Source organism: Elgaria multicarinata, chromosome 2, assembly GCF_023053635.1.
Source record: "Elgaria multicarinata webbii isolate HBS135686 ecotype San Diego chromosome 2, rElgMul1.1.pri, whole genome shotgun sequence".
NCBI lineage: Eukaryota > Metazoa > Chordata > Lepidosauria > Squamata > Anguidae > Elgaria > Elgaria multicarinata.
Genome location: NC_086172.1, coordinates 68,410,490 through 68,434,940, shown reverse-complemented (window position 1 = coordinate 68,434,940; position 24,451 = coordinate 68,410,490). Strand labels below are relative to the sequence as shown.

At 40.8% G+C, this 24,451-nt stretch overlaps 1 protein-coding gene across 1 annotated transcript in view; it reads right to left on the bottom strand.

The window, feature by feature from the left end:
• Positions 1-3,315: 3,315 nt before the first annotated feature.
• Positions 3,316-24,451, bottom strand: part of SEMA5B (semaphorin 5B) — a 402,471-nt gene continuing 381,335 nt past the window's right edge. The window contains exons 22-23 of the mRNA XM_063116674.1: positions 23,981-24,186; positions 3,316-5,822 (exon numbers count right to left, since the gene is read on the bottom strand). Of these exons, the coding sequence (XP_062972744.1) occupies positions 5,667-5,822; positions 23,981-24,186 (362 nt within the window). The 3' untranslated portion in view covers positions 3,316-5,666. The remainder of the gene's footprint in view (positions 5,823-23,980; positions 24,187-24,451) is intronic.

The following is a 24,451-nucleotide window of genomic DNA, read 5'->3' as shown; positions in this document are numbered from 1 at the left end:
TAGATTTGTCACGATTTGGCTTTTTGTGGCTGATTTTTTAAAGAGATACACAGTATATGTGGAGTGGGGAGCAGACCCCATGAGGAAAGGGCAGCATTAACCGGCTACCCTGCCACAATCCCTATTGGAGTCAGGGGTCCTCCCATGCGATTCCAAATGTGATTGTGGCAGAGGAAATGGTTCAAGTCTTCCTCTCCCAATGCCATGGTGTTGACAAGTTTGTCCTCCACTTCCACTGCATACGTTGGCTATTTAAAATCAGCCACCAGGCCAAATTATGTGTAGCTTGACCCTCACAGTCATAAAAAGAAATACAAATTCAAGAGGGGTAGTTTTAGTGAAATAAAAATAAAAAGGAGTCACGTGGCATACTAAAGACTAACAGCTTTATTGAGGAACAGAGCCTACTTTGCCAGATGCATATAGTATATTCTCAACCTACTAAGGATACACTTCAGCATCTGCTAAAATGGAATGCAGTACACAGACGTTTATGCTGAAATAAGTCCCCCAAGTCCCCCTTGGTTTTATAGTCAAATCAGGCATTCTCCTTCCAGCCACAGTGTCTGTGTTCTTACTCAAACAGGTAGACTTTAATTCAGAGTGAGGATGAGTACAGACTAATTTTCAACAAGTACAAAATGAAGCGCTATCAAATCTATCCCTGTAAAAGCAGCAGGAATGGTTGCATTTAGATAGCTTTGAAAACAGAAAATAAAGTGAAGTCCCTGGGGGTGGGCACTAAGACCACTAGTCACTCAACACTTTTAAAAAGTTGTTATGACTCACTTAACATTGTTGCAAAAATTCAACCTGGGGTTGGTGTATGACCTCTAAAAATGAGTAGTCATGTATTGCCTTGTGATAAATGTTGAAGGTTTTTACAGCACCATCTATTCAAATGGTAAATAAGAATGATATTTTACAATATATATGAAATATTAAGTTAGGGGTTCCTGTTCAAGATTTTTTAAAAAATCCTACTTCTTAGTTTTTGCTTGCACACACTTCTACTGATGATTAAAAACAATAGAACCAAAATACTAAGTCAATTTGGGCTGTTTATTCATAAAGTATGAGCAAATACAAACATTGTTTACTTTGCCATTCTTAACAGGAATGGATTTTTTTGTGGATAGGGAAGATGAACAATTCTAGCTACAAAAGTCAACTCTTAATTTTCAATAAACAATGAAAAAATCATTTATCTAGGAAAAAAAAGTAAGGGTTTTTGTTGTTGTTAAAATCTGCTGTTTTCTCTTTTTGGGTCCTTCTTTGAAATCTATCCTCAAGTCACAATGCTGTTTTTTTAATTCTAAATTTATTTTTAGACATTCAGCAATACACATATATTGTTTGTATGTGTTATAAATATATACCATATATACACATACACAATGTTTGAGTAAGAGGACTTTATGAACTTTACATTTATATTTTGCATGTGTAAGAAAATTCCACATTTGGTAAGGGTTACTTAGTTTCATCTCTGAATGATTTTTTTTTCAACATTAGATTTTGAAATGCTAGAAAGGGTACAATTCTAAATTATACCTCCAAAAGGACTCAAATCATTCCCACTTCCTACTCAGATCTTCATCTAACTCCATTTCATTCTCTAAAAATAAAAAATAAGGCAGCAGGTATACATGTACAACTCATATGTTGTAGGCGAGCCACTGAAATACATGTACGAACACTCACACATGTCCCTCTTTACAGTTACAGGACCTCATTCTTCAAGGGTCTTTCTCTGCAGATGAGGAGGGTTCCCCCCCCTTCCCTATTGGAATGTGCATATGACTCAAGAACAGTATGTTTTCAATTAGCTTCCCTGCAATCAATTCAATGTATCCTTCTGAGATATATAACCCTCTAAACTAATGTGGCAGCTGAGATTGCAGCAGTGGTAGTTTAAACAGAGGTTGTTTTGCCAAATTGTTGACCCAGCCTTGTGTTTTGTGCCATCGTAGAAATGGGGAGCAAAGCAGTGTCTGGCTGGCATAGCATACTTTACCAGTCTAAACATTCTCTGTAGTTGCATCATGGTGATACAGGACAACACTGAAGAAAGCTTCCATCTCATCAGCTGGGCTCAACATAACCGTATCAAATAATTACCCTAGTTTTCACAGCTGCTCAGCTGAATCTTATAGGTGTTGCTCAAGGTCATTCAAATAAAGGAGGTTGTAATATATTTGTAGCAAATGTGAGAGCTTTGATCCCCCTGGCCTACATTCCATTGCTTTTTTATGGAAGAAATAGCCTTTATAATACCTTTGAGGATAAAGAATTTGGGCATAATCCTTACAGCAGCTCTCCATGCCACATCAACTGTTTAGGAACTCCACAGAGTCTCAAAGGAGGCTGCTGTGCAATGTAGAAGATACTCCTACTAGTTGTTAGGGAGCTCCGTGGGTGATTTTCCTTTCCATATGACAAGAAATGCAACACCCACTGACATATATCCTGAAACATTTGCATATAGCTGTCCCATCAAGAGCAGTTCAGTTTCCTTGTCAAACACTGCAGCTGGGTCTTTGTTTTCTTTCTGACAAAAGCAACAATACAGAACCCAATGCATTTTCAGTGCACAGTGTGTATTTTGATAACTTAGAGCACCTTGGTGCCCTCCTGGCGTTTTGGACTACAACTCCCAACATTCTTGATCATTGGCCTTGCTGGCTGGTGCTGACAGGACTCCAAAATAGCTGGAGGGCACCAGAGAGGGGAAGGCTCACATAGAGCATAGGAAATTTCAGGCGTTTAGAAGGACCCCCCCCAGAACAGTGTTGGGAGTGTGCAACCCTCCAGATGTGGTTGGACTGCAACTCCCATCATCCCTAGACAACATAACCAATGGGAGTTACAGTCCAACATCATCTGAAAAGCCACACATTTCCCCTCAGTGTCCTAGAACAGCCTGGGCTACCAAGGATACCAGCGGCATAATATCTGTGGCACTCTGCAAGAATGCCACTGTGTCCTGGGTCATTCACCTGGCATGTGATAGGCAGCCCATCAGGAATTCAGCTCTTTGCCTTGCATTAATATTGCCCTTAAAGAATTGTACTCTCATGCAAGTACTAATTGAGTGATAAGAGCTGAAATGTTCTTTCCCGTGACTTCTCTCGCTTTCTGTTCAAATGGCATCTGAACAGTGGCATAAGAATTGCCATTCATATTTTTGAAAGGGTATCATTCCTCACATTCAGATGCGTAGAAGAAAGAACTGGAATATCCTAACTAAAAATATCCCTATGCTGAAACCTACATGATTTCTGGTATCTCTGGGTGGGGGGGGGGGGCATAAATAGATGAAAGGAGGGGCAGGAAAATCTTATAAGTAGAAGAAATGAAACTCTAGTTTTCATCTACCTGGGAAAAGAAGCAAAAGAATGGGGGTTGAGAGAATAATGAATGAAAGGCTTAATTAATTTGTATACACTGTTGCAAATGAGTAACAAATTTGCAACTCACTGCAACCTTCTGAAACATTGCTTTATAGCAACCGTGATCCAACTATTTCTTATCTATGGGGGACCTTAGACCTGCCAGCAAGGGTTGTCTGAATCTGTTCAATGGAAAAAGCAGATACGCATCTGCTGCAGTTTCTTCTGGTGTGCTTAATGGAAGTTTTCCACTCACAAGCTTCATGTGAGCCACAGAGCTCCCACAAGGGCTTAGATTGGGATAAGAGCCTGTAACACTATTGACTGATCAAGTGCTCAATCACTGGCTCATGGAAATAAAAAGAGAAAAACCAAGCAAGCTGCATACCCCAATCCCAAAAATCTGGCCAATGCACCCAGCCAGACTACTTCAGTGAGTGAAATAGTTCACAGTGTAGGCACCAATGTTTTATGATTTGTGGTTGCAATAGTTAATATTGAGATATTGGCATTAGCACTGGGTCATCTTTCCATCCAAAACAACCGGGCATTCTGAGACATAAATAGAAGCATTTGCCAGTTTGCACTTTCTGCCTGCATTAACGTCCCTGACTCTGCCATCTTTCAGACTCTACTTCCAAAAGGGGTTTTAAAGGTGGTGTTGGCAGCAAGGTGCATAGTTCTGACTGCCAGACTGCAAAGCTGAATATAAAACAAATTACATAAAGAGCATGGTCAAGCCCGCAACTGCAAACAGATATAGTCAAAGCTGAAAGAAGATACAGAAGAGAAACCCAAGCTTTTGGAGGGCTCATCATACATGCAGGGAGTGGCTCACACTCTTATCACATGCTCTGCATTGTGGAAATCTCCAACTCTTAGCACCAGGAGTTCATTAATATATATATATAAATGTATATACCAAGGAACGCTGAACAACAGTGGCAAACTCACTTATATTGCCAGACACACTGGATGGGAGCATCCTTTAAAGCCAGGCTCACAGGTGTGCTTCCTGCTAGACAATCATCTGGCCAAAGACATCATGGCTTTGCACTGGTCTAACACAGTCACACACGTACACAGAATAACATTTCAAAGCTGGACTGGATTGTTTGAAAATGCTACAGACCCCAGTTTACCTTAACTGTAGCAAAATTACTTTTCTTCATCTCGCTCAGAAACTGATACAAATTGGCAAATGATGATGCACATAGTATTTTCATGGAGACATACTGGCTGGAAGACACTAAAGGAATCTGCAGTAGACTTTCTGGATTAGACTAAGCTATGGCAACATTCTTTAGAGACAAAGTGGACTCAAACATTTTTTTTCTTTGTTCAAGTGAATAAAAAATTATAAAAAATAAAATCAGCATTAGCACAAAGCTTGGTGATTTCAACAAGGACAGAGGGCTGTCAATCTAGCAGTTCCTTAAGAGGCTACTGGAATCAAAGTTAGAAGAAAATAGTTTCTTCCTATTAGGATATTCCATGGCTCTTGTTCCACCCTCTTCCTATTTTCTCCAGTGGGATAAATCATCTTTCATGTGCACAGAGCCCATGCATTACGTATCCAAACCTGGCATCTTGCTACTTGTTCTTCAAAACCCTGGCAGAAAATGTTCCAAAACGCTTCTTTTGTCTGAAGAACCTCAGATTTGTTTTGTAAATCTCTCAAGACAATTTCCCATTGAAGTTGCATATATTTCTCCATGTCAAAGGAAATGTTGATGTCACTGATCAACAACCTCCTCCCCCAGCCCCTGAAGTTTAAAACCCAAATCTTGAGCACAATGTTCCATAAGGCTTATCTTGTGAATGATATTCATACTACCCTTAAGCCGTAAGCCTATGAAGGATGTGTCTCAGTGCACTGCTGCCATCTCTCTTCCATGTCCACTGAGTTGCTGAAGAAGTGCTGGGTAGTCACATACCATTCCATACAAATGTAGCACATTATGGTTGGTTCCTTGACAAACTTGGCATCAGACTCAAAGGCGCATCTCCAGCTGTAAATATCCATAGCAATAAGTGCTACCTCTAGCGAGGACCCCTCAAATATCCTAGGCAAGATAATCCATTACCCTTAAGCAGTGGGTCCACTTGAGGAGATGTGCTACTCGAAAGTAAGACCACTGACAAAAGAGAAAATAAAAGGCCCACTGTAGAATATGTACATCTAGAGACTGGGCCAATATTTGGTCCATAAACTCAATTTAAAAATAAAAATCATATAGGAAGTAATTCAGTTCTTGGAGGTTCTGACCATCATCAGCTGTTAGTAAAGGTCCTTCCAGGGGAGGCCTCTGGCCTGTAGTCATATTTATTCAGTGTACTGGGATAATAGGTTGTTGTGTACACGTTTGTTTGCTGCAAAGGATAGAAGTTGGTCCTGTCATCTGGTATTAGATTGTTCTTGTTAAGTGTCTGTGGGGAAAAAGAAACAAAGAAATTTAAAGATAAATTCCTTCTCCTCACTTCCTTATTGTCAGAATTCTCACCCGTTCCATTCTCTGCTGCTATTTTATATTAGCACCTTTTCTCTGCCTAAGGTGTCTCTGGCGTAACCATTCTGTGGCTCTCTAGACTCCTACTGTGAATAGGGCCACAGCTCCTACTAGCTCTGCAAGTGTTTGGGGGAGTCTGAGCCAAGCCACTACTACAAACCAAGCTCCATGGATGTCTTCAGACTCAGAGACATCTACTCTTCAAGTAGGTGGGGAATGGTTTTTGACGTCTACCACCATCTTCCATCAGCCCTCATTGTGCAAATTACGCTGGGCCTAATGAGGAGAAACTGTACACATTGAGCCTATATCTCTTCTACTTGTTTCATTCTAGCTCCCTCCCAGTAGCAGTGGACCAAAAGGGCATTTAACTTTGCTTTGGAAGAGCAGGTGCACATTTACCTGATCTCCATCTCCACTGGTAGATATCCAGGTTTGGACCCCCCGATATTAAGTGTGTCACTTCTGTAAGCTACAGTATAAGTAACAAGGCATGGTCACATTTGAAGAGAAAAAAGGTTTCTGAAGAAAATTAGCAACCAAGTTACAAGTTGTTGTCAACAGCATGGAGAAATGATGGACATGAGGTGAAGGGCAGGTGTACTTTTAATAGTTGGTGTTTAAATAAGGCATTTCCCATTTCCTTTCTCTGCATTTATCGAAGAAACACATCTAATCATACCAACAACAAACTCAGTGTTTTTGCCTCCCCGTGTGTAACAATGTATTATCAAAAACTGATGGATGCCATGCCATTGCAGCACATACTTGTGATTTTCTTCTAAACCATGCTCAACATCTATTTGTTGCCTGTCCTTCCCACCAAGAAGCTCAGGGTGGCATTACACATTTTAATATCTAAATGACCATTTTTTAAATCAGTGCACACCTATCATGAGGCAGCATAAGGAATTCAACTTTGAATGAGACAACATCACAATGTACACAATCCAGCAGAAATTTGACTCAACTAAGATCCATGGAATCTCAACAGCACAAAATATCATGGAATCCCATTATTAGCCCTTCTCTATATGTTTAATGGCATGCAAAAAGCAGTTGTTACGTATCACTTTTTTATCATTAACAGTGATAACAGAATGATTATAGCATGATACTGGAAAACAAAAATACGATATATTCTGAATGTAGGGTTCATTCTTAGAAACCTGATTTCAAGATGGAATTTAAAAACAACATTTTTTAAAAAAAAATAAGAATTGGATTTCATAAAAAGATTTTATTTTTTGAAAAAAAGATCATAAATAAAATACCACATTTTTCTCATAAAATCTCATAAAAATGAAATTACGTATCCATCAAACATGGACATATTTCAGTTTTTCATCTCTGGAAAATGGCTCTGTCCAGACAAACTACCAGTTCTTGCTTCTTGAAAGTTCTGGGCTTTCAGTTTCTCTGACTAAAGTCACCTGGGCAAAGACACAGGCTAGATAGGATTGTTGCTCTGTACTTATGTGGTGGTGGAGTTAGACCCAGCAGGATAGAAGATTTATCTTGCTGGCCCCAATAACTATCAAAACTTGCTTTTACCTATCGGTCATGGGTATTTCATTTGGGTTTGCTATGTTGTATTTGTGAGAGCAAGGCTGGGCCAAGGAAAGGTGAAGGAAAAAAGAGAATGAAAAGAAAGAAAAAGGGAAGACAAATTGTACAGTGTGCATCTTCTCGTATTCCCATGCTAAGGCTTCAATTCTATACCCACTGACCAGGGAGTAAGCCCCATTGAACTTAATGGAATTTAGGAACGTAAGAAGAGCCATGCTGGACCAGGAGAAGGAGGAGGAGATATTTATAAGATCGTGCTGTTAACCTGAAACTCTCGTGGGTGCTATTCTTAAGAAAGACCCTATAAAGGAATATGTTAAAGTTGTTCCCTCTAAAGGTAAAAAGGAAAGCCTGAAAAATATATCCAGCGAGAAAAAGAGAAGTAGAGCCTGCTTGTAAAAATGAAACATTGTAAATAATACTCTATTTAGTTGTAAATTAACATTGCTTAGTGGTCAGATTTGCAACATTGTTCAGGAAATATATGAGAATGTTTCAATTGAAAATTTGATTTAAATCATTGATTAAAATCAACCTTCTTTCTTGCTGGTTTAAATCTTTATTGAAACCACTGATTTAAATCACTTTGCTTTAAATCAATCCACTCTCCTTGATTAATGACCTTCAGACCACCATCTACTGAGCGTGTAGTCCTACTTTTGGAAAGGTATAATCATTAGTAAAGCTAATAATTTAAACAGTTGAACAGACAAATCTGAGACTTAAATTCAGCACTCTGCCATTGAGAGCTATACAGCATTAAGGTAGCGGTAAAGCTGAAACAAGCCACACAGCATAGGATACCATATAATATCCATCCTAAATAACACATCCATTAAGGGCATAACTTTTAGGAGCTTGAGTGAACATGGAAAACTCATAACAGTATGTTAAACTGAAAGGTGGTTTTTTTTTTGTTAATTGTATAAAAAATATAATTCAGATTATTATTATTATTATTATTATTATTATTATTATTTATATAGCATCAATGTACATGGTGCTGTACAGAGTAAAACAGTAAATAGCAAGACCCTGCCGCATAGGCTTACATTCTAATAAAATCATAATAAAACAATAAGGAGGGGAAGAGAATGCAAACAGGCACAGGGTAGGGTAAACAGGCACTGGGTAGGGTAAAACTAACAGTATAAAGTCAGAACAAAATCAAGTTTTAAAAGCTTTAGGAAAAAGAAAAGTTTTTAGCTGAGCTTTAAAAGCTGCGATTGAACTTATAGTTCTCAAATGTTCTGGAAGAGCGTTCCAGGCATAAGGGGCAGCAGAAGAAAATGGACGAAGCTCAGCAAGGGAAGTTGAGACCCTTGGGCAGGCGAGAAACATGGCATCAGAGGCGCGAAGAGCACGAGCGGGGCAATAGTGTGAGATGAGAGAGGAAAGATAGGAAGGAGCTAGACCGTGAAAAGCTTTGTAGGTCAACAGGAGAAGTTTATATTGGATTCTGAAGTGAATTGGAAGCCAATGAAGAGATTTCAGAAGTGGAGTTACATGGTCAGAGCGGTGAGCCAAGAAGATGATCTTAGCAGCAGAGTGGTGAACAGAAACCAACGGACTGATGTGAGAAGAAGGAAGGCCAGTGAGAAGAATCTTGCAGTAGTCCAACCGAGAAATAACCAGTGCATGAACAAGAGTCTTGGCAGAAGAGACAGACAAAAATGATCGAATCTTGGCAATATTATACAGGAAAAAATGACAGGATTTAGCTACTGTCTCAATATGAGGAATAAAGGAGAGCGAGGAATCAAATATAAAGCCAAGACTACGAGCTTCCTTGACTGGAGTAAGCGTGACATCATTGACAGTAAGAGAGAATGAGAGATGAGGAGAAGGTTTAGGAGGAAAAACAAGCAATTCAGTCTTTGCCATATTAAGTTTCAAACGACGATGAAGCAACCAAGCTGAGATATTTGAAAGACATGCCGAGATACGATCGTGAACATCAGGAGAAAGATCCGGAGATGAAAGATATAATTGTGTATCATCGGCATACAGATGATATTGGAGGCCATGAGATTGAATAAGATTACCCAAGGGCAACATGTATAAAGAAAACAACAGCGGACCAAGCACCGAGCCTTGCGGAACCCCTACAGAAAGGGGAAAAGAAGAAGACGAGCTGCCATTAGCCAACATGCTGAAAGAGCGACCCGCTAGATAGGAGGCAAACCAGTTATAGACAGAGCCAAAAAATCCAAGGTCATGAAGGGTATGATATTCCACAGAACTTTCAGTGCACCAATACAAATACACACACACACACACACACACACACACACACACACACTTTCCATAAGATTATTAGTAAATTAAGTCATTCCTATTTCCCCGATCTATCCATCTTGAGTGGTCCAAGACTTTTTTTAGCAAATGACTTCCAAGCACTTTATGGCTGTCTGACCAAAAGCCATTACTCAATGGGACAGCCACATTCAAATATAAACATTTTTCTTCCTTTAGATTTTAACTGCACGGCGTTCACATATGAATATCCAGTACTTACAAGAATGTCTCATTTGTGCCAAAAAAGAATCCTGTCACATTAGGAAAAGTTCAAAAAGATAAGCAGTGAAGAACGGCATCGCTGCAAAGTATATATTTTTTAAAAAAAGATAATTACATAGTCCTGACTTATCTATCACAAACGAAACAGACAGTATCTTGCCCTTTTTTGAATGTAAGTGTAGCCCTCTGAGAAATATATATTTAGTCATTATACTTCTCTGACATGGGGTTTTCAGTGATCTCCCATCCAGCCACTGGTCAGGTCAACAAATACTTAAACTTCAATAACTCTGTAGCGCCAGGTGCTCCTGAGCCATTCAGCAGCCTGCTGATCCCTTTTATCATAGAATCATAGAATCATAGAATAGCAGAGTTGGAAGGGGCCTTCAAGGCCATCGAGTCCAATCCCCTGCTCAATGCAGGAATCCACCCTAAAGCATCCCTGACAGATGGTTGTCCAGCTGCCACTTGAAGGACTCTAGTGTGGGAGAGCCCACAACCTCACCAGGCAACTGATTCCATTGTCGTACTGCTCTAACAGTCAGGAAGTTTTTCCTGATGTCCACCTGGAATCTGGCTTCCTTTAACTTGAGCCCGTTATTCCGTGTCCTGCACTCTGGGAGAATCGAGAAGAGATCCTGGCCCTCCTCTGTGTGACAACCTTTTAAGTATTTGAAGAGTGCTATCATGTCTCCCCTCAATCTTCTCTTCTCCAGGCTAAACATGCCCAGTTCTTCAGTCTCTCTTCATAGGGCTTTGTTTCCAGAACCCTGATCATCCTGGTCGCCCTCCTCTGAACACGCTCCAGCTTGTCTGCGTCCTTCTTGAATTGTGGAGCCCAGAACTGAACGCAATACTCTAGATGAGGCCTAACCAGGGCCGAATAGAGAGGAACCAGTACCTCACGTGATTTGGAAGCTATACTTCCAAATATATTAATGCAGCCCAAAATAGCATTGGCCTTTCTTGCAGCCATATCGCACTGTTGGCTCATATTCAGCTTGCGATCTACAACAATTCCAAGATCTTTCTCATTTGTAGTATTGCTGAGCCAAGTATCCCCCATCTTGTAACTGTGCCTTTGGTTTCTATTTCCTAAATGTAGAACTTGGCATTTATCCCTATTAAATTTCATCCTGTTGTTTTCAGCCCAGCACTCCAGCCTATCAAGATCACTTTGAAGTTTGTTTCTGTCTTCCAGGGTATTAGCTATCCCACCCAATTTTGTGTCAACTGCAAATTTGATAAGCGTTCCCTGCACCTCCTCGTCCAAATCATTAATAAAAATGTTGAAGAGCACTGGGCCCAGGACTGAGCCCTACGGTACCCCACTCGTTGCCTCTCCCCAGTATGAGAAGGTTCCATTGATAAGTACTCTTTGAGTCCGATTCTGTAGCCAACTGTGAATCCACCTAATAGTTGTTCCATCTAGCCCACTTTTAGCTAGTTTGTTAATCAGAATGTCATGTGGTACTTTGTCAAAAGCTTTGCTGAAGTCAAGATATACGACGTCCACAGCATTCCCACGGTCCACAAGGGAGGTTATCTTATCAAAAAATGAGAACAAATTAGTCTGACAGGATTTGTTCCTGACAAATCCATGTTGGCTTCTAGTAATCACTGCATTGATTTCAAGGTGTTTACAGATTGACTTCTTTATAATCTGCTCCAGAATTTTCCCAGGGATGGATGTCAGACTGACTGGTCTGTAGTTCCCAGGTTCCTCCTTTTTGTCCTTTTTGAAGATAGGAACAACATTAGCCCTCCTCCAGTCGTCCGGCACCTCACCCGTCTTCCATGATTTTGCAAAGATAATAGACAAAGGTTCTGAGATTTCTTCCGCTAGCTCCTTCATTACTCTAGGATGCATTTCATCGGGCCCTGGAGATTTGAACTCATTCAAGGAAATTAGATGTTCTTTGACCATTTGTTTATCAATCTCAAACTGTAATCCTGCCGCCTCAACTTCTGCTTCACTGCATAGGTTCTATTATCTTTATTTATACAGCACCTAGTGTTACAGTAGGCCGGGGATGCAGAACCTGCTTTTGTGCAGTTCCCCACCCCCATTCTAAATGGTTGAAATGGCAGGAGAGGTGGGCATGGGGGGAATCCCAGAAGACTGGGTTGGGGCCCCAGACAAACCAGATTTGGCCTGCAGGCCAGAGGTTCCACGCCCCTGGCTTGAAAGTGTTACATGAGAAAAGTGAAATAAAAATCAAATGCCTTCTTCCCTGTGCACAGTCTCTTGCACAAGCAGGTGCATGGGGACTGCTAGAGAACCTACCAATTACATCACTATGTGAATTCTTCTGAATTCAATTCTCACAGCTATTTGTTCATACTTTGCTTTGTTTTGTTTTGTTTGTTTAAATCCAAGCAGTGCCACACAGGGAGGCAAAACCCACCAGTTTCCACACCGTTATGGAAGCCTGGGAGGTGCCTTCCTGCCCTGAGGCACTGGAGGAGCCAGTGGAGGAGGGTTGCGAGGGGGCGCCGTCAGCACTGTGCAAACACCTCAGGCCACATCGGGGTAATCATGCACTCAGCCATTATGCACTTGTATGATGCTGGCAGTGGTACCTCACTGCTCGATTTCAGAATCCTAGCCTCTAAAGTTAATAGCAGGAAGACCCCTCCCCCCCCCACTAGTTCTAGCAAACCATCTCACTGGCTGGCCCTAAATCCAACCCCATCATTTTAAAGACGGTATGAGAGAGCCATCATTGCTTGTAGTGCATAGCTAAATAAGGAAGAGATAGTCTCTAGTGTTAAAAAGTCGAAAAGCTTTAATCTCTTTGTACAGATGTCTCAAACGTTTGCTGCAGATACAACAGGCAAAAAGAACGCAAGGAAGTCTTTTGACTGCTTCATTTGGACTTTTTTGGTAGTTCATGTTATTCTGTTATATCATCTCCTGAAGAAGGATCGGCAGATCCAAAACGTCGAGCTTTTATTCAAAATGTCTTATAACAACAACACATTTCTAAATGTTTGAGACATCTGTACAAAGAGATTAACACTTTTCTACTTTTTATTATTTATTTATTACATTTCTATACCGCCCAATAGCCAGAGCTCTCTGGGCGGTTCACAAAAATTAAAAACATTCAAAGCATAAAACAACAGTATAATTTTAACCCTAGAGACTATCTTTTCCTTATTTTGGTTTCACGTAGTGTTTTGCCCCTCATCATTTTGTAGTGCATATCTGCCATTTCTTTTGTTCCACTGTCCTCTCCGGTCAAATAGGTTTTGCAGGGTTTGAGGCATTCTGAAAACACGCTAAAACCATTTGACAAGAAACAACAATGGTCCTAGGAAGGAAAAACCAGCATGCGCGTCATGGGGTGTCATGGGGCAATCAAACCATCCATATTCCGCCTGAAAAGGCAACAATGAAAAGGCCTGTACTAGAAGTGGTGAAAGCCCAAGGCATATTCTGCTCGTATCCTCTCCACAGTGGCCACACGGTCTCTACTTAACAGCACAGCAGGCAGCAAAGATGCTGAGATAGTGAACGGCTGCTAATATTCCACACAAAACGTGACAGAGACAAACATTGGAACCAGTAAGTGGCGGCATCCGGTGTTCCTAAGTAAGACACATGCGACAGGCCCGCCTGAGTTGCTACCGCCGCTGCCATAAGGTAATGACACCTCTGTGAGATGCATCATTGCGCTGCCAGGGTAATCTTCCCTGCATGAGAGCCACACCTCCCTAGCATGGCTGACTGCTCAATTTGACTCGACCCAGTGAATTAAAGAGGGTCAGGGGAAGACACTAATAGCTTTCGACTAAGCTGTACTGCTAAATCCTTTTTGTTCCTCCTCAGTAAGCCTTCTTGCTTTCCCTTCCTAGCAGGCATTATGTAAATCGAGAGCCCCTTGAAGTGATATTTAGAGCTGCGGCATAATACAATAAAAAGAATGCTGCTTCCTTCCCCCACCCACTTCTTAAATCCCCACCCCCTATCCAAAGTGTTCCCTTTCACAGCAGATTCTACCCACTGAAAACATGTGCTTTGTCACTCAAGCCATAAACATTCTTAAATGCCACTTTGTTGAAGGTGGAGGGGGGAGCCTTTGTTATACACAAAATTCATCAGTGACAAAATTTGTATTCCAGTCTGGTTTGGTTCAGGGTGGGGTGGGAGAATGGCTTGCTGTTCTAGCTGCCTACTTCAGCTTAAAGCCACCCGGTGCAAAGAGGGTGTTAACGAGAAACGGTTGCTAACTTCCCAGACTGCTGCAATTCATCAGCTTTTGACTGATGGCAGAACTGTATACAGATTGCTGTTGCAGGCTCAAATGATGCACAGCAGAAGGGTCACCCAGACAGAAGGGAAGCTCTTACTGCAAAGATATCACTGCTTCTGCCATGCCACACATGGGGATAAAGGGTGAGGAAAGAAGGAAGCCAGTAAAAATTGAAAGAGCACCCTATCAAATTAAAAGATAGGCAATTGCCATCTTGCGTTTTCCAAGGGATAGAAGGGCAAACATTTATTTATTTATTTATTTACAAACACATGGCTGGCCCAGTCTCATACTTCTCCTGGGAATGGAAAAGTGGCTGAAAGTCTGTTTTGCTATCTTGCTCTTGCATACACGCACACGAAAATAAAAGGTGTTATTTTCAGTAGCAGTAAAAATGACCATCCTCAAGCAAATAAGACACTAAGAAGTCAGGCAATGCTTTGGAACATCACATGCCCTTTCTAGTTTTATTTCTTATTTCCCAGCTGGAAGGTGCACCATCCCCCCATCCCCAAGACTGCCATTTCACCAGAAATTATTATCATTTTTCGGGGAGGGGAGGGAGGAATAAAAATCACAGTCTCTGTTCTCCAATCCCCAGCATTGATAGTTTGCCATCAAAAGTATCTCCTGATCTCTTGCGTGGGGTGCTGTGCCAGACTGATGCAACTAGGTCTCTCTCACTGTTGATAGGACAGCTATGTTGTGGAGGTGTCGACATTCCTCTTATGTCTACGAGACAAGTGCTAACATTTTCCCCTGGCTGAAAGTCACAAGCCTGAATTCTGCCAATCCTTACACACACAGCAAGCAATGGAAAGGACAAGTCTCTGTCTTGAATTGCCTCCAACTTGAACTGCTCTGAGATTTGAGCCACTTTGATCAATTCCATTATAGTCCTTAAGCAGCCTTACCCAAGCTGATGCCCACTAGCATTCCTGATTATTGCCCATGCTGGCTGGAGATCATCAGAGCTGAAGTCCAAAACATCTGGAGGGCACCAGCTTGAAGAAGGCTATGCTAAAGAGCAATTCATCTTTTGTGTATATATCTTATGGAGTTCTATGAATACCTTATCTGCAGTTTTATTTACATACATTACTTTGGTGCAGTTTTTCCCAGCCTGGTGCCTTCCAGATGTTTTGGACTTCAATTCCCATTGGCCCAACCAACATGTCCTAAAGGCTAGAAATTCTGGTATTTGAAGTCCAAAACATCTGATGGGCACCAGTTTGGGGAATGTCCCTTTGGTATATAGGGTGTGTGTGTGTGTGTGTGTTGTTGTTGTTGTTGTTGTTTTCCAGTGACCTATCCAGTGCTTAACCCCTAGCAGTCATCACTAGCAAGTTCCATTATATATTGTGTGAAAAAGTACTTCTACTTCTCCCTCTTAAGGTGCTTTCTCTTATCAGAGGTTAGCTATCTATACAGCTATTTTTGGTTTTGATGCTGCTGCTCTAAATAATTGCATAGAAGTACAACTACTGTTCCTTCAAATTCTTTCTTCTTTCGATGGATTCAATTTTCCTCAAATTGTTCTTCTTAAGTGTCCAAGCCACCACTCCATAAAATAATATTGAAAACATATAACATCTTACCATCCTTAGTGTAAGATTAAGGTCCCGATTACAAGGCAATTGTTTCCAAATGTGCTAAGCCACATTCCAATGATACCTGCCAACTATTTTCAATTATATTGCTAAGAATTTGTAAGTATGGGAAGGGGCTGCAGCTCCGTGATGGGGCACCTGCTTCGCATGCAGAAGGTCCCATGTCCAATTTTCAGCATCTCTAAGTAGGAAAACCTCCTGTCTGAAACCCTGGAGAGCTGCTGCCAGTCAGTGTCCACAAAACTGGGCTAGATGGACCAAGGGTCTGAATCAGTATAAGGCAGCTCCCTATGTTTTTACATCCACTGTCCAACTCACAACAATAGATAAAGGATTTCCCTCACACATATTTTATTCTCAGGGCTGCTTAGGGGTGTTGCTTCCGCTCAGCTGGCTGGCATTGCTGAGTACCACCATCAGCCAATTATACTGGCAAGGCAGAAAAACCCAATTATTACAGCCACAATTATCAGCAGATATAACACGTGTGTGTGTGGATGGGCCTATTTGAACGCTCACATTTTAGAGCACTAGATAAATAACAGCAGGTGCTTGTGTTTTTTATAGCTTTTGTAGTTACAGTCCAAATAACCTGTGCTGAGCTGGTGATGGCGTAAGGAGTTCTGTCATGATGCATGATGTAAACAACTTGTATTACAATATGCATTCATGCTGAACGATACTGTCAAAGCGCTGTAGAAACTGTAGCTAATTTATGGAACACAAATGGCTGATTAGACAACTTGGCTTGAAAAATTATCCTCCTACCTTAGCCAAAAGATCTGACAAGAGAACCCGGAATATTCTTGACGAAAAGGGAAGGAGGAACAGAATCTAGGATTCTTTTCTTCCCCTAATCGTCAATGTCCTGGCATGTTATCATCAGAGCAAAGAATGATGGGTCACTGCCATCAACAGCATTTACATCTCATCTGCATTAATATGCTTATGAACTTGAATGTCCAGATAACCCTCATGCAGGTACCACCTCCTTGAAATTAAACCTTGCTTTGTCTGAAATATACTGTAGTTAAATTATAGGCAATGCTATCGAACTTTCTTCTGGCTGCTGAAAAGGGACAATTTAAGATGATGACGGTGGTGGTGGTGTTTTTGGAGATCTCCATATCTTTATAGACTATTACTATGTTCCAGAGACATACATGGGGCATGTTGCTCACCCATTCCTCCCACCCCCACCTGTTGTGTCGCAAGGCACTTTTGAAGGTCCTCTGATGTTTAGGGGTGGCGTCTTTGGGTGATGCAAGAAGCCTGGAAGGTGGTGTATAGAGCTCAATCTATGATCCTCTGGATCAAAGCGTAGATGACTTTAGGCCGATTGGCAGACTGTTCGCAACCCTCCAATACACCGTCACATAGACTAACATGTTAAAACATCTTTAAAACAAGACTATCATAAATTCTGCAGTTGACCTCCTTTTGTGTTAAGTTTAATGGTGTAGGAGACACAAGGAAGAAGAATTCACATTTTCTAAATCACTGCTGACCAGATTAAACAGGCCTCAAATTAGCAGACTGCAATGTAGTTGAACTTCCTCTTCACTCCCTACCACTACCTCTTAGTAAAGATAGATAAGGAGATGCTTGAATGTCAGATTTACGTGCCTTCAGGTTATCATGTTAGCACAATAACTCAGATCAAAATTCTTCATTGTGTCTGCCTATCTTTTATATTTGCTGTTCTGTCCTTCCTTCTGATTTTTATTTTCTCCTACTTCATTTATGCCTGATTTACAAGTTACATTATCAAAGGGAAATGGTTGATGAAGGGGAGAATATTTTGAATTTCTTTTTTTAAAAAAATACACAGGTGTGAATAATTCATTGACATGCTTCTGCAGTATCCTTTAAATAAGGGCCAGATTGACCACGTCTCCTAATAAAGTGACTGTTCTCCACTTTGTTAATTACAGCAGATGCCCTACTCTGCAAAATCTGAAGTTCATCTGTGCATTTTTTAAGCTCAAGTGACCTAAACTGAACACCTCAAATGTGGTGGAACTAATGCTTTAGCATCCATGTAACTGAGATCATTATTGAGAGAAACCAATTTCCTAATAAGCCTTTTCAATGTTGCCCACAACACCAGGCCTACAATCACTTACTCATGAGAAAACCTATTTATCACAGGAGCATCTATTCACTTTTCCCTCCTTGATATTCAGAGGATGAGTCAATTAAGGTAGAATAATTACCTTATGTTAACTTTACTGGTTTTCTCTCTTCCCATATTTCCTCTATCCTGGCAATTCTGGTTGTCTGCTAAAAAGGCTTCCCTCTCCTTTAACCTATGATTCTTTTTACTAGCTCCAAGTTTCTAGCCCACATTTCAATCTCCCTGTGCCCAATACCTGGGCAAATCCATACTGCAGACTTCAACAGTCCCTCTTCCAATTGAACCCTGGGAACTGTAGCTCGGTGGTGGTGGTGGTAAGTTGAGATACTTAACAAGCTACCAGACAGGGCCTGTATCATCTCTTCCGCATTGTCGTCTCAGAGTGGCACAATTTCATCTGCTTGTAGCCCAAGGTGACTCCATCTTTGTAGCTCCTATGCTGCTCCTAGCTAGAACAGCATCCCCCTTTCTATCAATCAAGTCATTATCCCAGGGAGCCCCAATGTTTTGGACCTGGGGGCACATTTGGGAATTTGAGAAGCCACCACAAAATGTCTAATCAGTGAATCAACACTTTGTCGACCACCTGTCTTGTCTATGGGTCTTAGGCTGCATCTTATCCCCAAAAATGTTTGTTTTGTGTCTATTGGACACAAAATCTCTTTCATAAGGGATTGTCTAATTTGGCTAATTGTTGGTGCAATTCAGCTAATGCTTCTTTTAAACATGAATTTTAAATGTCCAATAGTTGCTTCTTTTTGCAGGGAGGTTATTACACGGATACAATTTTTACTTTAGTTTTCTTTAATATTCACCGATGTACATGCTCTTTTAAGTTTTTAACCTGCCTCATGGAAATTAACAAATGGTCAGTGTAAACAGATTTTCCGCACCCTTTTGACAGCTAAAAGGCTAATATTACAACACTGGAAGGATAAACACTCACGTCCTATAATGCAATGGATTGAGGACCTTACAATGTTTTCAATATTTGAACAGGTGGCATACAGACGCCACCTTCAAATAAATATTTATTTGGATATTTGGCATGCTTTCGTTGAAGCCTATGTATAATTGTGAGAAATCGATGTACATGTATTTAAAAAGGTTTTGTGAGTGTTCATGGGAGCCAAATTGGGGACCCCTTTATGGGCCCCACTGGAGGTGACTGTAGTGCTATGATGCCCGCAGGTGATGCGTTGGGGACTCTTACATTTCCCTCTCCTCTTTTTAAGATCCACTTCTTCAAGAACTCCTCTTCTGAACTCAGCTTATGCACCTCAGTTGCTATTGAGTCTCCGCTACCCCATCTCATTAACCCATCTGTTGATCCCTGATCTCTCCAAGCCCATCTTACCTTTCTAAAGTAGATGGCAAAACATTGGAGGGGAGGAATTATATGACGCTTCTATGTAGCACTGAGCACCATGCTGGCACTAAATGAATGTTAAATGGTGGCTAAGGATACCTTGCTCCTTATGAGCAGTCTTACTAGGTGGGTGGAATGGAATGAATAATTTTAGGACAGAAGAAACATCTCACATTAATGAAACTATGTCAGAAACTTACAGGAGGATCCAGATTGTGTTTCCCTTTCAATATAGATCAATATTTATTTAATTAGTCAAAAGAATGAGAGAAGTGGGAGAAAGGAAAAGGATGGGAGGGAGAATCTAATTTGTGTGACATGATTTACCTTCCACAAATTCATGCTGACTTGCACTTAACCAAAGTGCTTTCTCATTAACCCGCCTCCCACTTTCCGCCACTGTAATCTTCAAAAACAGTTTCTATTTTATTTATTTTGTCTATACCACATAGAAGCATTTTGCAGGGAGCCCAACATTCCTGAGTTGAATTTAGGTTTTATATGTAATTATGTATATTGGAGCTGCACCCACAGACTCTGATGGGTTTTACTAGGGTGCAAAGGAAATGGATGAACAGAGAGAACACAAAAGAAAGCAAATTCCTAAGGCCCAATTCACGATGTGGCAGGTCATGAGAAGGCATTAGAATAATTCTCAAGTTCAAGATGAGTCCAGATCTAATCAGGACAAACTTCCTGAAGATCTACCTACTTTTCTCCACAGAACCACTGAAAGTTCCACCCTGCCAAATCAAGACTTGGATTCTTCAGGCATGGAATGGGAACTGGGTAGAAGAGGAGCATATGGAAGAATTCCATGCATAATTAGCTAAACTGAAAATGTAATGGCCCATGGCTACCATCTCCCTCAGCTTTCAGAATATCTCACAAAGAGCTCACAGGTGCAATGATTCTGCCCCACACCAAACAATGTACAGCTTTGCTCCTGTACCAAGCATGATTACAGAAGCTATAAATACACTTTCACAGTGGTGCCTCTACTGCTATCAAATTACTGCAGAATTGGGGACTAACAAAGCATTCAAGCTGGTTTATGCATCCAGCAACATCTAGTGGTACATTTTCTGGACTGTGCTATTTCAAGCTGCAGGTGGGCAGAAATGACAGATTTGAAAGCTTCTTCACCTAAAAATATTCCTTGTACATATATAATAAACCTCTAAGGAGAAGGTTCTACCTAGCCTTGCTTCTGACATGCTGTTTTTCTATGGACAGGGAGGTTGTTTGTTTAAATGGATGAAATATTTGAATATATTGTATTTATTTATTCAAAATATTTCAGTACTATTTTCTATTTACACAATCCAAAGTCAGACCAGTAAAGACAACATAAAAAGAACTCATCCTATAGAAATTAAATCAGTGTTGGATAAAAGCAGCAAAACCATAGATTCTTTTACAAAAAAGTGTCAGAGGATAAAAAGGCATTTACTTGACATTTAATGTTGGCATTTCATGAATTTGCCTGTGAAGAATATTCCACAGACAGGGACTTCTGTAAAGCCTTCTCTCTATTGCCTAGGAGAGAAATACACATTGGGTAGGAGAAACTGTAGAAGGCAATACTATCAAAGAGATGGCAGATCCACCTTTGTTCCTCCATTGACAGCCACACAGAACCTCTCATACTCTTTCTACCAAGCTCCGACACATGAAATGGCTCTCTCTGATTTGTCTAAGGGCAAGCCAACATTCTGAGAATAATGCAGTACAACCCTTTACCACTTCCAAACACAGGTTAGAAAGGAGAGTGGGTGTCGAATAAGTGAATACCCTCCAATATTAATGGCTCTGTGCCAGAGGAAGGCTAGCATATCAGGGAGAATAGCCATACTCCAACTTTAGCTTAGAAACAATGTGTAGAGAGCTTCTGACATTGGGGAAAGCATTCAGTTGTGTAATTTCCTACCTATGAGCACCTAAGACCAATTCTAGACTGCTTGCATTGCCTGCCTGTACGCTTCCGAGTCCGATTCAAGGTGCTGGTTTTAACCTATAAAGCCTTACACGGCTTGGGGCCACAATACCTGACAGAATGCTTCTCCTGAACACTACGATCAAAATCTGGGAGGGGGGGGGGCTCTGAGTTTCACCTCCAAGGTAAGTTTGGAGGGTTGTGACAAGAGAAATGGCCTTTCAGTGGTGGCCCCCCAACTATGGACTCACTCAATGCTGTCATCTTTTTGGTGCCAGATTAAGACTGTCCTCTACTTCTAGGCATTTAATGGCATATGATGGGACATTTATGCCAGCCATCTAAACAGGTCTAGTGTTCTATTGAAACTATTTTAGCTGTCTAAATTGTTTTAAATTTTGTATATGTAATATGATGTATTTTGAGTTGCATTTTATTATCTGATAAACTATAGTAAATCACCCAAAGTGTTTTGGCTACTGGCCAGTATAGAAATGAAATTAAAAATAATAAAATAATAAATAGCATGTTTGAAAGTGGTAGAGTCCTAGGAGGCCTGTACATACATCAATCAGCTCTAAATCTCTCTGTTTGCCCTGCAAATAGTTTCTTTAGCTGTATTTGCTTCCTCTTTTGAGAACACAAAATTGCTGAATAGAGTGATGCAAGATTTTCTAACATGCGCTCTTTCTGTAGGACACTAAGATCCAGATAAACAAAATGGTGCATATAACAGTTCCTGAAATATGCTTTTATCTTTGTTGCCTTACAGTGGGGATACTTAAATTTCCCTTTACAAGACATTTTCCTGCTAAAACTGGTAAGAAATTCTACAAGAAAGCAAAATTCATGATACCTTAAATCACAGAAAGAAATTGACATATATGAGGAAAGGCCAACTCCACCAATCCAGTCTGGCAATAAATAGGTCTCACTGAACTATTTTTCCAGTCATCATGTAGGCATCAAAGTCTATAAATCCGGCTTCCAAAATTGTTATTGATGTGCCAGGCCTGGATCTAGCTTATCAAGCCCAAACCGTTGCCTGAAGCACCACTGCCAATGAAGAGAGGGTAGTTTTTCAGCTGCAAGCTGCCCCCTCCACAGAAGTGAAAAGTGCATCCCAGTGGGCAAGGGAGTTCCATCAATGAACTGGAGAACACGCAGTGCTCTGGACTGAAGGGCCTAACACCTGCTCCTGACTTTTGAGGCTCAATACACACAGCCAGTACAGTGATATGTGCCACAGAAATTGACATGCATGTCTTCAAGGGAGAATTGGATAGGCCTGGTTGATTTATCCCCATTTGTTTGTTGGCAGCTGGTAGAATTTTCATTTGGTACTTGGCAGCCACGGGTCAGGTAAGCCGCATCTGAAGAATTCCGCTAGCAGACTTCAAAACAAACAAACAAACAGGCCTGAAGTTAAAGGCCTGCTGCTGGATGCCAAAACCTATTTCTCAGCTCTGAAACGTATTTTTAAATTGTTTCCATACAGCGGCACTCATTTGGAAATCCTCAGAAATGTTCTTGCTCTTTTCTCTGTCAGCAGTGCTATTTCGTAGCATTACCTTCCAAGGAAGCTCTAACCTGGGAGTGGCCCTAATTGCATCCTGCTCTGTTTTTTGCATCTGTCCCCTGCTTTTAAAACGATGAGTAGTAATCTTCATGCTCTTGTTCTCTGCAAGTTAATTAATTGCTTTTAAGAGGTATTTTCCCTTGCCTACAAGTTACTTTGTTGATTACAGTTACTGGATGCTTTATTATGTGTTAATTACTACTGGGATGCTTGCTAGCTTGTCAGGTGCATTTCTTGATAACGGAAATGCCAGATTTCTGCTGAAAAAGAGGTTGCCAAGACAACTAATACATACTGGAGATGGCTTGCTTTTGGATAGGACTACTAAATAAGCAAAGCATTTGGTCACCTAAAGATGGCCCACAAATTTATAATTTATTCATAGATCTAGATCTAGATATACACACACAAAAAGAAGCTGCTATTTGATCCCTTTTGGTGACCAACTTTGGAGGAAAGGAAAAGGAGAAGAGATAATTTACAGAAGGAATTTAGATAATGAGGAAATAATATTATGCATTAAAAACATCATATTGTAAATGCAGAAGAGAGGACTCTGAGAGAGCACAGCCTAATGGTTCCAACCCTGAATACTGAACCTTGAGTAGGATGCTGGCCGTATCTCCAAAATGTAGTTATTTATAGATCCATGGCCTTTCAGAGAGATGTCCCAGTTATCTTACCAAGCCTACATGTTTGCAACAAGGGTGAGGGGTGAGGCAAACTCACCTACTATGTAAACACAGACCTAGCAATCACAACAACAAATATGTCTTTATCAAAACTGGCAGAAGCTGAAAAATAGATAAGAACTCAAAACTACCCAAATCAAAAGAGTCATGTAATGCCGTTGTTGCTGGATGGTACCACTTTAGTCTACTAAGGGTGGAGCATTGCATTCTTTCATTAAAAGATTATCTGTGTGACAGAGAGAAGATGAAGTTAGCTATTCCATATGCTTCTGCTGATCACAAAGCTCAGCTCTAACTGTGAAAAACAGGTGAAAACAAACTACCTGACAAAGGTTAGGAACCACTAGAGTGCACTGTAAATAAGGGCAGTATGCAAAATAGAGCCATTGGCAGGTGAAGCCTCTTACCTTGAATTCCATAGGTGTGTATTTCTCATTTTTGGGTGTTGTGTTCCCTTTGTAATGGAGATGGTTAGGAGTGGTGGGATGGATAACGGTTGATTCCTGAGATTGCCTCTGGCAGCGCTGGCAGTAAACGTAGATCACAAAAGTTAAGAGGCTAGAACCAAAGAAACAGGAGACTCCTGTGGCAATAAGGTGAATGAGGCTAAAACCTGGGAGAGACAGTGACAAAGGATGTTGTGATTAGAGGTTGTGATTAGAGACACAAACAAGAGCAAGTCAGTTTCATATTTTCAACCCCAAGATACTGTTCACAAGAAAAGATGCCATCATTATTAGCTTGTGTGGTAGGCAAACCACCACAAGGCTACATATAGTATTACGACCATTTTGGCACTGGTTCCACAATTTATGTTGCAGTATCTCCTTTGTTTCCTTTTTCATAATTTGCTTATATGACTATCAATCACACACCTC